This window comes from Pelobates fuscus, chromosome 4 (assembly GCF_036172605.1).
Source record: "Pelobates fuscus isolate aPelFus1 chromosome 4, aPelFus1.pri, whole genome shotgun sequence".
Lineage (NCBI taxonomy): Eukaryota > Metazoa > Chordata > Amphibia > Anura > Pelobatidae > Pelobates > Pelobates fuscus.
Window position 1 is genome coordinate 300,437,853 of NC_086320.1, and position 17,532 is coordinate 300,455,384.

General features: G+C 37.3%; 1 protein-coding gene across 3 annotated transcripts in view; it reads left to right on the top strand.

Annotated features, from left to right (window-relative positions):
• DIP2C (disco interacting protein 2 homolog C) overlaps positions 1-17,532 on the top strand; it is a 446,084-nt gene that overhangs the window by 193,018 nt on the left and 235,534 nt on the right. For 2 of the 3 annotated variants that reach the window (XM_063452241.1, XM_063452243.1), the window contains exon 2: positions 899-967. The exons of the other annotated variant lie outside the window; for it this stretch is intronic. In XM_063452241.1, the coding sequence (XP_063308311.1) occupies positions 899-967 (69 nt within the window). The remainder of the gene's footprint in view (positions 1-898; positions 968-17,532) is intronic. 3 annotated transcript variants of the gene reach the window in all.

Consider the following 17,532-nt stretch of genomic DNA (forward strand, 5'->3'; position numbering starts at 1 on the left):
TTCTCTCAAATATAAAAAAAATATTTTTTTGTAAAAGAAATATGTTTTAATTCTTTACACATTCAAATGACATTTCATGGCCTCCTGCATACTATAGTTTTTTTTTTTTTTTTTCTTTTTTATATATGGTTAAATTCCTGCATTAGGCAAATAACTTGTATCATAACTAAAAATCACTGTCAATAAGTAAAGAGAGCCAAAGTGTATTGTCAGTCATATAGAGTGTGTCTCCATTACTGCTGTGATTTCTACTGCTATCTGTCTCTTTAACAAGTTCACTGCTTTTGTGGAGAGACACATATTAACCCCTTAAGGACGCATGACATGTGTGACATGTCATGATTCCCTTTTATTCCAGAAGTTTGGTCCTTAAGGGGTTAAACTGCAACAAATGGCACTGAAACAATTCAATGTTTGTGGAATCGTTGGAGTTTACTCATTAAACAGTCATGGTTTTTCATTAAAGTGTAAATTGTCCGAATTTCAATATTAATTAAACATGTTAGGCCAAAGTAATGGAATTGAAAGCATGCCTTCCGAATGCAGCTATTTTGGCCTACAAATGTTAGATTCATTTGAAATATTGTCTAATTCTCAACAAGTCACACTTTAGCGAAAAACCCTGAGTGAGTTAAAATAAATTAATAACCAACCTCCAAAAAAGGGTAATACTGTTTTTTTTTTTATTTTATTGTTTGCATTTTCAATTGCTTTATTAACTCTCTGTTTACTAAATTAACACCTATATGTTTTGTTGCATCTTCAATGAGAATCAAAACCAATTGTGTCAAAGTGTCAGATGTAATTGTGTTTAAAAGGAAGCTGTATTGAATGAACACTGTGTTGTCTGTAATGATTAATTTCACTAGTTTTTTTTCCCAAAATAACTGTTTTCCAGGTCATTCATGTATCTCGGGTCCCTCAGCAATGAGATGGCATGGAAGGACTTGGAAAACAGCAGCATTATGTAAGAAGGCTTCGTACATATTCTTAAATTTGATTGTGATTGTGATGTGTTAGACGTTGCTTTGTAATAATTTTTGTTTGATCTTTGCAATCATGCAATGTCATGTTTCTGGGACTGTTTGAATCAGTAGCTTTTGAAAAATTAGACTAGACGTGTACCACGTTCTCGCGCTTTGACATATTTTTTTTTACATGAAGTGGCAGGTTATGATGTGTTTCTTATGTTTTGTGATTATTTATTGTTTTAATGGCTGTGTGTATTTTATGTTGTGTGGTATATGTGTGCTATTAGAAATGCTATATTTAAAAGTGTTTTGTTTTGTAATCGTTTTAAGGATTTTGTGGTTGACGTACTTTACAGAAAATCCTGCAAATCACAAATTTATCTTATTTCATATTGTGTGACATCAATGATTTTGTAAATATTTTGGCTTACCTTTTCTAGTGATGCCAGTAATATGCTTAGAATAATGCGCATTTATTTAAAGGGTAGGTATTTACAGTGATGGTAGTGCGTATATATTTTGACAATCGGTTTGCAGGATAATGATATGATTTATAAACACCAATGAAAAATACATTATACAGGACAGAAATAGAGAAATAAAACCCTGAAATATATATCTCTATAGGCATCCCTAAATCTTATCTTACAGCTCTATATATGAACACTATATTATATGCATCGAGCCTAACTGAGAATGAAGGGAAATTCGCAAACTGCAATTCTGAGGGTAGAAGTCGTTGGAATAATGTGACCTTTGTATTTTTGTCTGTGTTTATAGATTCTTACAGGGGAAACCAATACCATGCATATTTTCTTAAAACCTTTAGGATAAGGGGGTGAGCAAATCCTATGATAACATGACAGAACTGTCACATTGTCTGTCATAAGAGGGTAAATACAGATCAATGTGGACCAATTTGATGATGTATCAGCCTTTTTTTTTCCTTTTAATTTTATGTATGTTTTATTTTAAATTTTATATGTTTTACAAGAGATGGCATAGCTCATCCAAGTTATACTTGAGCATGTATACACAGGACATTACTTCTCTTTTATGCAACAGAGTCTACTTCATTTGTTTTTGCTGATAATTATTCCCCCTACATTTTTAGCACATTACTTCATTGAGTGCAGAAGTATATTGAAAATTGTTAAAGGAGAACTGTCAGTTCTTAGAATATTTTATTTTTACTTATTCTCTATGTTTAACAAATGTGTATTTGTGAGGTGTAAAACTCCACAATTACATGTAGACATACTCACTCACCTCTTCATTCTGCAACAGAGGGCTTCCATCTTAGCTCCCTGTCAACCATTGTTTACGTTTTGTCCTTTCCGCTTGGCAGTCAACAGAAGTGGAGAAATGAAACAATGTGTTTATTACTCCTCCTCATTTGCATTGTGTGCCATGGCTATGCCTGAACTGAAGTGGATTGTGATGTCATTTGATAAATCTTTAATTTACATAAAAAAACAAAAAAAAAACAGAGCATGGCATTTACAAAGTTTAACACAAGTTATAAGTGATTTTCTATGGTTTGGTCAAAAGTGTAATTTTAGATAAGTTACTGTTCCCCTTAGTTTGGTCAGAATTGACTTTTTCCTTCTTCCAATGTTTTCATATATTATCCTCCATTCTGCATTGTACAGTGATGTTTACTCAGAAATAATGTATAGCAAAAGTGTCTGGCGTCCCCTGGAACCATCCTTTCAGTCAGCTTTAAACCGTTTTTAATGCTAAACAAGAGTCCTCAGCATCCTGTGCCCTCTGTGCGGCTTCTGCAAATGAGGATAAATTAGCCTGAGCAGCAATGGGTGACAATGATTTGCAAGTCTGTTATCAGAATATCATAGCACCCATGCAATCCCTTTTGAAAAACATCTTGATTAGTCTGAAATTATATTCTTCTGCGTCATGTAAATAGTGTATAACAATAATAACAATTCTCATGTACTGCCCAACAACATGAAGTAATCACTGTCGATCCGGCTCATCTGTTGCCAGGATTCCAAGCCATTTGGTGCAAACTTCACTAGACTATTGTCCGAAATAAAACCACAGCACCGTTGCCCATATTCTATGCATTGTGGAAGCTGTAGGGCTGGGATGCCCAAAAGGTAGATTCCCCGATGTTTTAAAACTACACCTTCCATGATGCTTTGTTATTTCAAAGACATTCTTAAGGCATGCAAAGCATCATGGGAGTTGTAGTTCTACAACATCTGGGGATCCAGCTTTTGAACACCCATGCTGTAGGTTAACGTGGCTATGTATGCAGCTGCTCACCCTGTTTCCTCTTGTCATCTTGGTGTTCCTCGGGTTAGAAGATCTTTCAATTCATGCATTTTGTTTCAATTTCAGCAACATACAAATTATGTTTAAAACTACCAGAAGCTGACTTGATTTACTTGTAGGTTAAAGTTCATTTCAGGGTTCGTAAACTTTTACATATATATTATTATTGGCATCTATATAGAGCCAACATATTTTGCAGCACTTGATAATATTATAAAGGGGAGAATTAAGCAACAAATGGGACAGGCTATTACAAATTTTGACAGGAATATTAGGTTGATGAGGACTCTGCTCTAACAAGCTTACAATTTAGAGGAAGTGTATAATCTAGAGCAGGGGTAGGCAACCTTCGGCACTCCAGAAGTGGACTACATCTCCCATAATGCTCCTACACCCATAATGCTGGCAAAGCATCATGGGAGGTGTAGTCCAAAACACATGGAGTGCCGAAGGTTGCCTATGCCTGATCTAGAGCAGGGATAGGCAACCTTAGGCACTCCAGATGTTGTGGACTACAACTCCCTTGATGCTTTGCCAGCATTATGGTTAAGAGCATTGTAGTGCACAAAACCTGGAGTCCTGAAGGTTGCCTATTCCTGACCTAGAGGATATACACAAAATATATGCAGTTACGGATTGTTTCTGCTGTTGGGATTGTATCTAGTCTGTTCTACTTTTTGCTATTCATTTAATCAACTTTTGATACATACAGGTGAAATCACTTTAATGAATCCAATTACAATTATTTTTCATTAGAGTCGATTATTTTAAGCATCCACTTTTTCACTCTTTATGTGTCACTTGAGAGATAATGCAATGCACCTAACACTTTAAGAATTAAATCTCTTTTTACCTGTGCTTGATTCTGTATTCTGGGCATAATGTAGAATTGGATGCCACATTAATGAAGAGGAAGGCTGAGCAGGCAGCTATATATAGACTTGCTTAGTAATCATGATGCACGTCCAAAATGAGCAGCAGGGACTCACTGCTGACGTACGCACCAGATAGGTTCCTTAACTCTTGAGATTCCCAGGAACATCTGGCTCTGTTTTTCCACACATTAGAGAGATAAACGGTCAGTTTATTACCTTCAGTTCAGCATAATGTATGCATTCTAGAATGTAAGATTTTATTATGATGATTTTGGCATCCTATCCTATCCTATCCTTTCCTGTTTATTGTTTTTATTTAAAGAAAATAGTAATTTAACTCAACCAGTCTACAGGTAGAGTATATTACCTGTGAAAGTGAACCATGTACACTCTAAATAAAACAGGTGTGCCCAACAGGTAGAGCTAAAACTACAGCTTTCATGATGCTTTGTCATTCTAAAGGCATGCAAAGCATCATGGGAGTTGAAGTTCTACAACATCTGGGGTTCTACTTTTTAGGCACCCTGCTTTAAAAAGTGATCTCTCTTTTCTATACTGATGGCACTTGGTGCACAGCTTGGTAAGTGTTAGGTTTAGTACATAAGGTAATTTTTTGCCTTCATATATATATATATATATATATATATATATTTTGTTTTTTAAAGAATCACTGGCTGAAAACAAATACCCTGCATATTAGTAAACCTACCATTGTAAAAATGTATGGATGCGAGATTTTTATGAAATGTATTAATGTAAATGTTTTTTCTACAGTGTGCACAACTGCCCTTCCTCTCACACGTGTCCAATAGCTTCATTATTATGCCACAAAAGCTATTATTTGATGCATGAATTTGCTTGTGCAGTCTGGTTTTAAACAGATACATTAAAAGCCCCCATTTGCGTTGTTTCATCATACATCTAGACGCAAATTATAGTAACCTGAATGCATTCATAATATTGTTGCTTACTATGACCAGTAATAAGAGTTCATGCGTATAGATAGAGGCTTACTTATAATGTACAAATCTTCAGTATAATTCATCCCATAATAACACCAACTCATTTCCAGCATAGTTCTACAGACACGAATAATAGGTCACATCCCATAAACATAATGTAATGCTCTGCAACCGATCATATTTGTTCATGTAGAATTCTCTCCTCCCATTGGCTACGTACTGTTTTAGGAATAGAAAAGGATGCAAATACTGATATTGCTTTCTGTTGGTGAGCTCTCCCTAGTCATGATGGACAAAGCCTATGAAGACTCTCCACATGTATCCTCATACACTATGGACATAAGTGACATATATCCTCATACACCGAGGTCAGCTTCAGATGTCAATTAGAGGTGCTCTAATGGAACATAGTAGCCACCACAGGCCACTTCAGAAAGGAGAAAACAAAAGCTTTTACTTGGATTAAAATGATAAAAGCAGCTACCAGAACCCACATCAAGTGTATTGCTGCACTGGAACGGAGTGTACGGCTGCTCCAACAGATCGAGCTGCAGAAGATCTGCATATAGACTTGAAAAAAACATGAAGAAAACCTCAAATCTAGATAATGTGGACCTTTTTAGAGTGCTAGTTTTTCAGTTACTCTCACCTAAACAAACAAACTATATATCTCTTGATAGTTTATTTCACAACTCCAAACTAGTGGGACCTCTGGCATCAGGGAGTGAGTATAGAGATTATTACATTTCAAAACAGCCAAGATAAACTTGCTTTTATGGTAGCCATTAAAAGGAAGTTTTTATCGTTTTTTTAGAACTGCCCCGCAGTATGATGGCATGTTGTAGGTCTCTCCAACCACTTATACAAGTGCTCTCATCCAACAAGATCTATTATTATCGATGAGCTTCAAGATGCCATTTGTCAATGCTTATTGTCCATACTAAAATGAATGACTGCCAAACTAGCTTTAACTTATAATTGCTCCTCTTTTAACTGAGTGTATATTTGATTGGTTTCTTTAAATATATTGGGTTGCATTTGTCTTCACATTGCCAGATTTCAGGATATACCCCTCCTCTGCTAAAGTTGATCAGCTTCTGTTGTTTGTCCAACTCAAAAATATCTTCATACCTAGAGCTATTGGCTAATCTCTGTAACCTGTGAGTCGGGTTATTCAAGTTTATATATCTTATATAGATCCATTAAAAAAAGTCCAGTAGGGGTCTCTGTGGCCTCTCTGGCCTAAATAGTCTTTAAATGTCATACAGAAGCCTTTGTTGAATTTTTATTGTATCTTGAAATTTCCTATCCTACATTTCACCTTTATTGATATACCTATGTGTGTGACACATTATATACATTATTCTTACATGTACCTTGCTGGTTGTATAAATAATACGTAGTGGAATGAACGTAAATCAAGAATTAAAAAAAGGAAATCTGCAAATCATGTCCAAAGATGTGATCAGGAACTCCACTATGTTGAAGGTAGGAAAGTGGAGACAAGTGGAGTTTCAAAGTCCATTGACAGGCAGTGCGGGGAGGTGGTCGAGCCATATACTACTTCCTTGATTGGATTTGAGGATTTTCATCTTCTGCCACAAAACACAATGACTGCTGGTAATACCTAGTCCAGGGGTAGGCATCCTTTGGCACTCTAGATGTTGTAAACTTTATCTGCCGTAATGCTGTTACGGATAATGCTGGCAAAGCATCACATCTGGAGTGTCAAATGCTGCCTACCCATGACATTTGTTTAGTATTTTTTTTATTTCTTAATGCATGGTACCAATATACATGGCAGCTTGGTTAGCTTTAAAGAAAACTTTTTGAATAACTGCTCCTTTCCCACCTTAAGGGATACATGTCTCTGTCCACAAAAGCTGTAACTACATCAAATTTGTGAGACATCATTGATGGACATGTATAAAGAAAATAAATGGAAAAAATGTGGCATTTGGGGAATTTGTCTGTGTGTGTGTGTGTGTGTGGTCCCTGGGGATGCTGTAGCTTGATATCATATACGTTCTGTTATTTAAAGAAATACACACACAAAAAAATCCCACTTTTTGTTACCTACTTCTTCCTATTAAACTGATCTCCCTTTACAATTCACCTCCTTGCTGAGTGTGTTGACCTCGTCTATTCTGTCTCCCTCCTAGTGCTGCTTCTAGAGAAAGCTTGAGAGAAACTGGCTTGTTATAGAGCCGATATAAATGACTTCACAAAAAGAAAAAAAACACAGAACTACTTCTTGCAAATTACTGGCCCCAACTTGTGGGCACACAAAAGGTCCTCCTTTGGTAAATGCTAGCGTAGGAAGTAAAAATATATTGTATTAAACTAATGGGATGCTCTCCTAAAATAAAATTTCGAGAAATCCACTACATACATTGCTCAGCCTTATATAAAATGTGAAACGGAGACATTTTTTCGTTACTCATTCACTCATGCGCCATATTCAGTTATCAGCTCATCTAGAATTTTGTGCTTCAGACAATGGGAGAGGGTGCTAGCAGGAGTGTGTCTGTCTTGCTAATCTACTATTGGCTCGGTGCAGTGTTTTAATACAGAACATTGATATACAGGTGCATACATTTTACTTAAAGGACCACTCTAGTGCCAGGAAAACATGCTCGTTTTCCTGGCACTAGAGTGCCCTGAGGGTGCCCCCACCCTCAGGGACCCACTCCCGCCGGGCTCTGGGGGAAGGAAGGGGTTAAACTTACCTCTTTCTCCAGCGCCGGGCGGGGAGCTTTCCTCCTCCTCCTCTTCTTTCTCGCGCTCGCATTCAAGCGGTCGCATAGGAAAGCATTCATAATGCTTTCCTATGGACGTTTGCGTGCTCTCACTGTGATTTTCACAGTGAGAAGCACGCAAGCGCCTCTAGCGGCTGTCAATGAGACAGCCACTAGAGGCTTTGGAGGCTGGCTTAACCCTCAGTATAAACATAGCAGTTTCTCTGAAACTGCTATGTTTATAAAAAAAAAAGGGTAAAAGCCAGCTGGACCTGGCACCCAGACCACTTCATTAAGCTGAAGTGGTCTGGGTGCCTAGAGTGGTCCTTTAATGCTGGATACTGTCAATTCAACATTTTGACAATCAGTATTATAAAGAAAAATTCATGGATTTCAGGCATATAATTGAACAATAAGTAACATGTTTGTTAGAAGGAGCTCAGAAGACTCTTAAACATCATAGTGATAGTTTGGAGCTGTTACAGAGTATAACCCTAACACACAGAGTTTAGGATAGCAAGGAACAGATAAAGGGAATGCAAACATCTTACTGGGCCTTAGAGTGACCGGACTAAACGTTTGACAGAGTAAACAGGAATCAAAATACAAGCCGTGGTCAGGGTGACGGAGAGACAGCGAAAAGGAGAACTAGCCTGAGTCCAGTACAAGGTAATAATCATAAGGGCAAACAAGACAGGCAAGGGTTAAAGAGACACTCAGTCAGGAAACAAAGCCAAAGTCAATACCAGAATACAATACTATATCACAAGGAACGCACTGAAGGGTAAAAAAAAAAAAAAAACATTTTAAAGTTAAGGGATGATGGGAAAAAAATCCATATCAATAGACAGTTGCTTTATTTCCATCTGAAAGTGGAATGAGTATTCATTTACTCTTCTATATCTAGAGGGACAGGGTACCGGAGCTATGTAGCTTGCAAGCCTACATTAGTGTTCAGGTAACCAAACAGTGTCTAGCTTTGAACCTTGGTGAATGTTTTCTTGTCAGAACTTTTTATTAATTGAGATATCTGTTTTTATGTAATACAAGTTTAAATAAAAAAAAAGTAAAAGTAAATAAATTTAAGAAAAAGCAGCCCTACCGTCTTTGTCCACAAACTAGTGTAGACCTCCGTAAAATCAGCTTTAGAGACTCTGCCCTATGTACCCTAAAAATTGTCTTATGTAGCCTTGCACCCTGATAATTTGCCTACTTATTGTGTGAATCTACCTATACACCCAGAGATTGGAGTAAAAAGCCTAAGACTCAGCACTTTAAACATTCCCGTATTGGAAAGTTGTGTCTATACTGTTTTTGAATTGCTAGCACATGCTCAAAACCTATATTCGTATTTTGTATGCTAATGCACACAGTACTTAACACGCAAAATATTAACACCTCCAAGACATCATCCTTGGATCTGTGTATAGGTAACCCTTACCACGGTTCCCTGAACATTTTACCTGCCTATGTCCACCTGACCTAGACATCAACATGTCTCCTTCCCCTGTATGAGCAGTTCTCTTTCCCTCTCATCTCTCTCTGTCTCCGTGAGTAGAAGACAATGTTCAACTAATTCAACATGGAATGTAAAAATATGTGACCTTTTGGAAAGGTATATTAACCAGAAATCCAGTTCCACAGAACTGCCATGAAAAGTGCCAGACAATAATTTACCAGGACAACAGGGATTTTATATGTAGGTAATATATTTGTCAGTGATACATGTGGGCCATGTCCTGCCGTGTATCGCATTAACTCAAGATGAGTGGTTCCTCAGCAAGAGAAGAGAACATTTCAGATCTCTGGACCAAATGTTTGTTTTGGCAAGCATAGAACCCGTGGTTTATCGCCGTTTGTATGAATGTTTGACATTGTTCTCTGTAAATTACTGAAATACTTTTTAAAGCACAAGGGGAAAGAAATGTAAGCTGTGTTTTATTGATTGTTCAGAAACAATTCCAAGCATATTCATATTGATTGAAGGCTACAGGAGGCTAAAACAAAATATGAGAGGGAAAAAAAAGTTTAATCCGATACAGAAAATCTCAGATTATAAAGCTGTATTATACAGTGCTCCAAACACCTCCCTATGACTTTGGGATAAGTCAAACTTTTTAGTTTATATATTTGTATAATTATGGTGATCATATTTTTTATAGGCCAAGATTTCTTTTAAATTAGATAATGCATGAAGAATGTCATTCATTTAATACAATAATTGTTGACTATATTTCCTAAATATTTCCTGGGTACCTTAAGGTTCCTCACCACTAAATTGCCTTTTAGACTGCACAAGGAATTTTGCTTTCTGTCTTGGAAAAATAAAACTATTCATATTTTGGGATTTCCTCATTCATGATTTGTAATGATGAGTAATGGTCTCTTCGCAAGACCAAATGTTTTGTCCTGACCTTGTCAGCTGTTCGGTAAAGGTCAAAACTATTTCCTGGACTTCAAAGATGAAGCTGAAGCTTTCTTCCGCAACCTTCAAGATGTCCAGTGCAATGGAGATGAGTAGATGAATGCATGTCTGTCCATAGGCTAGTTATTGTATGATGTCCTTTACAGGCACACTAAATGCCCCCAGGTACCACTTCATCTCATTGAAGTGGTCTGTGTGCACTGTGCCTGTCCCCTTAACCCTTTAATATAACACATTGCAGTTTTAGAGAAAGTGCAATGTTTCTGTTGCAGGATTAAGACTGCCTCTAGTGGCTGTCAGCTTCCTGCTGTTTCACAGAGTTTAACACCGTAAAAACGACACTGGATGTGTTCACGCTTTGCACGAGGACAAAGTGTCAAATTCCCCATAGCAAAACATTGATTTAATGCTTTCTTATAAGGAAGGCCTAATTGTGCGCATGGTGCTTACTACAAAAGGTTCACCCTTGACACAGACGTAGGAGGAAGCGGAGATGGAGCCAGCACTGAGGGAATTAGGCACTGGAAAAAAAGTGAGTGTTTTAAAGGGGTTTTAACTATTTAACTGCCATGGGGTGGAGCAGAGGGATGGTATAGTATTAAGAATAGAGTTTTGTATTCCTAACACTATATAGTGTTCCTTTAACTTTTGGCTGATGCATATGTGTTCACCCACGAAGGCTGTGTAGGTAGAGTTTTTAAAAAAAAAAAAAAAAAAATTTCTTTTTAGCCAGTAAGAATGAATACTTTATTAAACATTATCAATGCATATCTTAGCATTTTTGTCCAACACAATATATTATTTCTAAATGATACCATGTCATTTTGCGTGAAATATCCACTTAATTTACCATAAAAAACATCTAGTTTGATGGTCCCCTTATCAAGCTAAAGGTGGGATACTTGTGTTTTGGGTTTTTTTTTTACTTTGTATATCTGCTAATCCAGTGGTTCTCAAACCAGTCCTCATGGCCCACCAACAGTCCAGGATTTATGTATTTCCCTGTTTTATTCCAATGGGGATACTAACAAAACCTGGACTGTTGGTGGGTCTTGATGACTGGTTTGAGAACCACTGTGCTAATCCATTGCAGATATATGTATTTCCTTTTCCACAAATATGTGTTTTGACATCCAAGTGTAAAACTATACTATGCTTTTACTTTAAACCAGACTTACCATCCCACCGTTTTAGTATAATTTACTGAACAGGCAGACACAATCGTCATAAAATCCTCAGTGTATATAAAATAAGCTCTTCTGCTCTCATTGACGTCTTTTGTCTGAATGGTTCCATTCCAGGAGTATTTCTGATTTTAAATTTTGGAGTTTCTTTTGGGAAAGTCCCTTCTGACCGTAGCAGGCTATCAGTACTTCTTAAATCGTTCTTTGAATATATTTGAACTGGCTTCTCTCCAAATGTGCTACACACACAGGTCCAGTTCTTCAAAGCTTTGGCTCTGTGTACATTTTGTAAATTTACGAAACACAAACCAGTAATTATATCTAATTCTTGCACAGTAAATTGGCAACAATAATTTGTGGCTGATGTCTAACATGTAAAATGCATGTACCTACCACTCTTTTTAATAAGATTTTTTTCGTGTTATTTATGTATTTTTAATAATCTTATTTATTTGTTTACTTAATGGGTGGTGCATTTTTTTTGCATTATAATAGAGCAGAGATCCTCAAACTCCGGCCCCCCAGATGTTGCTGAACTACAACTCCCATGATTCTCTGGCTATCTATGTAATTCAAAGAATCATGGGAGTTGTGGTTCAGCAACATCTGAAGGGCCGGAGTTTGAGGACCCCTGTAATAGAGGGTTCAACTCCTGCTTGACATGCATCTTATACAGGCGTTGTTCTCACATGGTGAACAGGGTCTAATGCTACAAACCTCCCAACTCAGGTGTCCAGAGAATAGGGACACTGGTGGGTGGAAAGGAGGTAATGGAAGCATGCTAGTGATGTGATTGTGTCACTGGCTATGCCCCAATGGGGGCAGGGCTTGCCAGGAAAACAGGTGTGTTCAAAAGTGGGACACCAGGAAACTGTCAGGAAGTCGAGAGAAGACCTGAAAAACAGGGCTGTGTTGCCTAAATCTGGGGAGTTGGGTTACCTGCTACTTAGACTTCTAAAGAAAACTAAAGTAAAATCTCAAACACATTTTACTAAACACCTGAAATCAGTTGGCACATGGTAAATAATATAGTTTGCATCAAGGAATCTAGAAATATGGAGGCTCATGCCATCTTATCAAGTAAACATTACCTGTCACCATGACTGCTACATCACTCTTACAATATATAAAAAAAAATGTTGTCCTCTAAAGCACATCTGATTACTGAAATGCATTAGGGAGGTAACTGCATTATATTAAAGTTAAAATGTCAAGACAAATTCAGCACTTTTATTAATCCCCTTAGTAAAACCTTGTGGCTGTCATCCAGACACTTGGATGGGTTTTCTACCTCATTAGCGATCAAAGCAGAAGTGAGTGCCTCTCAAATGTCACATGATTCATGTCCCTCAATGCTTTTTGTGACAGAAGCATCTGATTGGACACAAGTTATCAGTAATGATGACTTCACAGGAGGCAGATCAGAGCTGCAGTGAGTACACTGTCCTGGCATTGGAGTAAATAGGAGCGTCATAGCTTTTAAACCGTTCAGTACTGAATTGGGAAGGCAGAAACCAGTAATCTAAATACAAATATAAGCTGTGTAAGTTGAGAGCTGCAAACGCATAATAAGCATCTTAAGAGACCAGTTTAGAATCCGTAAGAGGCTTTGAATTTGTTCTTTAAAGGGTTAATCCAAAACCTTACGTATCTGTTGTAATTTCTGAGGTAGTGTAAACATGCACATGCGCGCGCACACACACGCATACATATACATATATATATCGATATGATGTTTTATAGATACATAGATATTTTTATGTATATGTGTGTAAAAATCTTCCAGCATGCCTTTATAAAGCAATAGAAGAAAGAAAATATTGTAATGAGTCCAAACGCCCATAAAATTCCAAAAATGGAAATGGCTGTATCTGTGATAGAAAACGTCCGCTGCAACATTTTAAATGATGAAATAAAGTCTGACACTAGATATGGAAAACTCATTGTACATCCAGCCAATGTTTACTCTTTCAGTAAACCCATCCATAAAAGCAGAGCGTCTCAGCCCAGGGAATGTTGGGAAATCCAGTAGACCACACAATACTCTGACCTTACAGTATGTACAGTACATCTCTGGCTGGATTTTGAAGTCACTGGCAACAAGCCAGCACCCAGGGAATTCACTCATGCACTCGGGACTGTGAATGTCATAACATTGCTGCGTTTGTACTCCGCTTCAAACCAGGACCTTTTTTTTTTTGTATTATTAATATCTAAGCTTTTATGCTTCCTTGTCAGCATCTGTTCACTTGAACTGTTCACTACGTCTTGAAAGCCAACCAGGGATACAATCCAGTCTAGCTATAAAATGTGATAAATTAACCCATCTCACTCCAAACAAAAAAACACTCAAAAGCTAAACGCATTTGTGAAAGTATTCATTATTTTGCTAGCTTTGGTGCATTGACCTTAAAATAAAACTGTATAATGTAGGAGGTTTTATTGAATGAGTAAGACTCTCAGCCAGTCCTCCCATTGTTTCATGCTTACTTGCCTTGTAGTTAACTTTTCATGAATGAAAGTACTTTCCACAGTTGAACTGCAGCAGTATGTGGATTATGTAGTCTAGCTGGTCTCTTAAAGGGACACTATAGTCACCAGAACAACTACAGCTTATTGTATTTGTTCTTGTGATTATATTCATTCCCTGCAGGCATTTTGCAGTAAACACTGTCTTTTCAGAGAAAGGTAAGGTAATAAAGGTAAGATTGTTACTATATTTAGGGGAGCCAGGGGGCTACATCGTGTTTTTAACAATGTATGGTCAGGAATACATGTTGGTTTTCCTAACCCTATAGTGTTTCTTTTATAACTTGGATAGTTAAACAGCAGCCACTGGGTGGCTTGGGCTAACCTCTGGAGTAGCGTCATTTAATTTATTTAAATAAATGAGAGTTCTTGCAACCTCAAGTTAACACAGAACATAGCTGCTGTTCAGACGCTCTTAGACAGATATGAGACCTTGTATGGGTCAAGGGAAATCAGAGGGGGAGATGGAAGGGGGGGCAAGAACAGGTTCCTTCTAGCACCATCTGTCTGTGAAATGAGCCTTAATGATTATGATGCATAGAGTGCTTCTATAATTAGTAGAGTTTTCTGTCTTTTTTTGCTATTTCCCCCATCCCCCATAAGTCTATGCTAGCCTTCATACTAGAACATAGCTTTCAATAGGCATGGTAAAAGCACCATAAACACTGCAGCTTATTGTAGTACATATATAGTGCAACAAGGTCATAGTAAACGTCCCTACAGGTTTTATATAACCAGCTTTAAGCACTCTGACAAACTGGGGTTTTCCCCACCAATAACCTATAGAGTCAGCCATGAATGGGATTACCATGATGTTTGATTTCCACAATGTTGGATGAAATTAATTTTACAGACTAAAAGAAAAGCCACATTTAACCCCAGCTGTGCTGCTGGGGTTAAATGTGGTTAAGACAGGATATTGACAAGATCTGAGTGTATTGATCAATAATGTAATAACGTTTCCAGGTGATGCACGTTTTTTTATCGCTACATCCTCGAATCAATGAGCCATATATTTACTTGTCTTGCGATGGATGCTTTCTTTTTCTTCAAAATGAATGTCAGGAGATATTAACCCCTTAAGGACACAGCTTCAGAAATAAAATGGAATCATGACGGAATATTTCCGTCATGTGTCCTTAAACATTATTGCGACTACATATGAGTTGAGTGATTTTTCCAGATCAGATGTTTTGGCCTAAGTTTTGTAATTTGGCTTTAAGTACACTACAATTCTGTGTATTGTAATAAATTCCCTTAAATTGTGAATAAAATTTACTTTATTAATTAAACCATGAACTGAACACACTACACCAATATAAAAAAAAAAATGCAAATTCTCTTACAGCTTTGATATTTTGTAACCTGAATTTAGCAAGGTTTTCAAGTCACTAAACTGCACTGTTTATGAATAAACCCCACTGCCTGGTGTGTACCAGAAATGTGTGAGATCCGAAACAATGACTACAGGTTAGCCGTTTTTGGAGAATCACCAATAAAGGCTAATTTTCCCCTTTATTGGATTTATAGATAGAACTTGTTATAACCACATAGAGTAGAACAAGTTGAATGACGTGAAGATTGGAGAACAATGTTGGGTGCATATATACCGGTAATTTTGCAATGGGGATTAGTTTAGGAAAAGACTAGTATTCATATATTTTTTTTTTTTTTTTACAAAGCGCCAACATATTTCACAATTCAATGGATAAACCAAACCTATAAATATCTGATGAGACAACTGTAAGCAATCAGGAACATGAGGTAAACAGGCCCCCCTTTCAGGCAAGCTTAAACTCCCGTAACCATTCAGGTCTTTGAGTTGTCTGTGCATTAAACTATCATACATTTTTGAATTCTCTAAAATATTTCCGATGTTGCATGACTCCTTCTGATACCTTGTGAGATGCTCTTCCCGTGATATGTGGCTTTCTGCATACCATATATGGCAAGAGACATAAAACAAAAGAAGCATTGAATCTCTTAGTAAAAAGAATTTACAGTTCTACATCTCGCCATAGAATCGAGCTGTTTCTGTCTCCCCAGATCATTATTGGGAGAGAAGCTGAATTAATGTCAGCTGATGCAACTAACAGCAGCTAGCAGAGATTATACCTTCATTTGTCTTAGGCATGCTGGAAGAAGTAGGTTGATGCTGCCCTGAATAAAGAGTATATATACCAAGATGAAGCAAAACCAAAAGTGTAAAAAATACAAAAATATACAAACGTGATATAACGCATATGAGTATTACAGACAAAAACCTGAAATAGAAACAAAAGACAGGCACGTAGTGTAATCTGTATAACAAGAAAAGGCCATGCTCACTGGTTAGGCTACAACTCACATGTTTCAGAGCATTGCCATGCTCTGTGTGAAAGGCCAAAGGGTGAAAAATTATGGCTAAATGATCCACTTGTAGAGTTGAATACAGGATATCAAAGATTCACCAAAAATATATATTTATTGAATATCCAAAAAGATATATTAAAACAGGCTAGAGATACACTGAGTACTCGTAGAGAATGGTAGTGGAAGTATATACGTAGTTTCAAAAAAGCCACTTACCATTAAGAAGTAACCCACTATCAATACTCCAATATACAAGGACATAAAACAATATATTAAAAAAACTGCAGACGCGTTTTGGCATAAAGCCGGTTTCCAGTGCTAATCTGTTGTCCCACAAAGTCCGGGATATGTGTCCACAAAAAAAAATCCCACGTGTGTACAACTTCCGAGGTTTTCAGCATGCCGGCCAATGTGTTGCGTCATTTCCGAGTTGTCCAAAGCGTCACGTTCCTTGGCTCAAAGCAATTTAATAAAGTATTTCCGAGAGCTGGAGTCCCTGACCTTACCTTAACGTTTAAACAGTTTTCAAATGATTTAACACTTAAAAGGCACCCTGGGCACTGGCCTGTGCTCTCCAGTCTTTGCTCTTCTCGGCCACTCTACGCTGTTAATCACTGGCGCCCAATGTTCCCTTCTCTGCTCCGTATGATGGCTGAGCACAGATGGGACCAGGGAGTGTAATTTTAGGTGTAAAACCTTTTGAAAATAGTTTACTACTTATGGTAAGATGGAAGATGGCAGCTAGGGACTCCCGCCCTAAAAGCAACTTTATTAAGATGAGGTTGTCTGACAAAACATACATTCCAGTGAAACATGATTTTCTCATTGAATTGTATCCATCCATACACCCAGATCCATTTCAGGGATTTCCATGACTTTGTCAGATGTGAATAAATATAATACCAAACGTATTTTCAGTACCTCACAAACCAAACTCACTCCAATAGCTGCAAACCTGTTGAAATTTAAAACAAATCATATTTCTGTGAAATAATTGAATTGCTAGGCTGTTTTAAAGCTTACATCAAAGCATAAAACAAATTCTGAGGAGAGTAAAGGCTTTGTTCATGTACACACAGCCGCTCATCTTTTGCCTGGAAAATTAGACATATTACAGGCTATATACTTGGGTTAGTTTGAGGGCATATAACTTGGTTTACTTTTATTAAAATCACTTTCTGGAGCAGAAACAAATTCC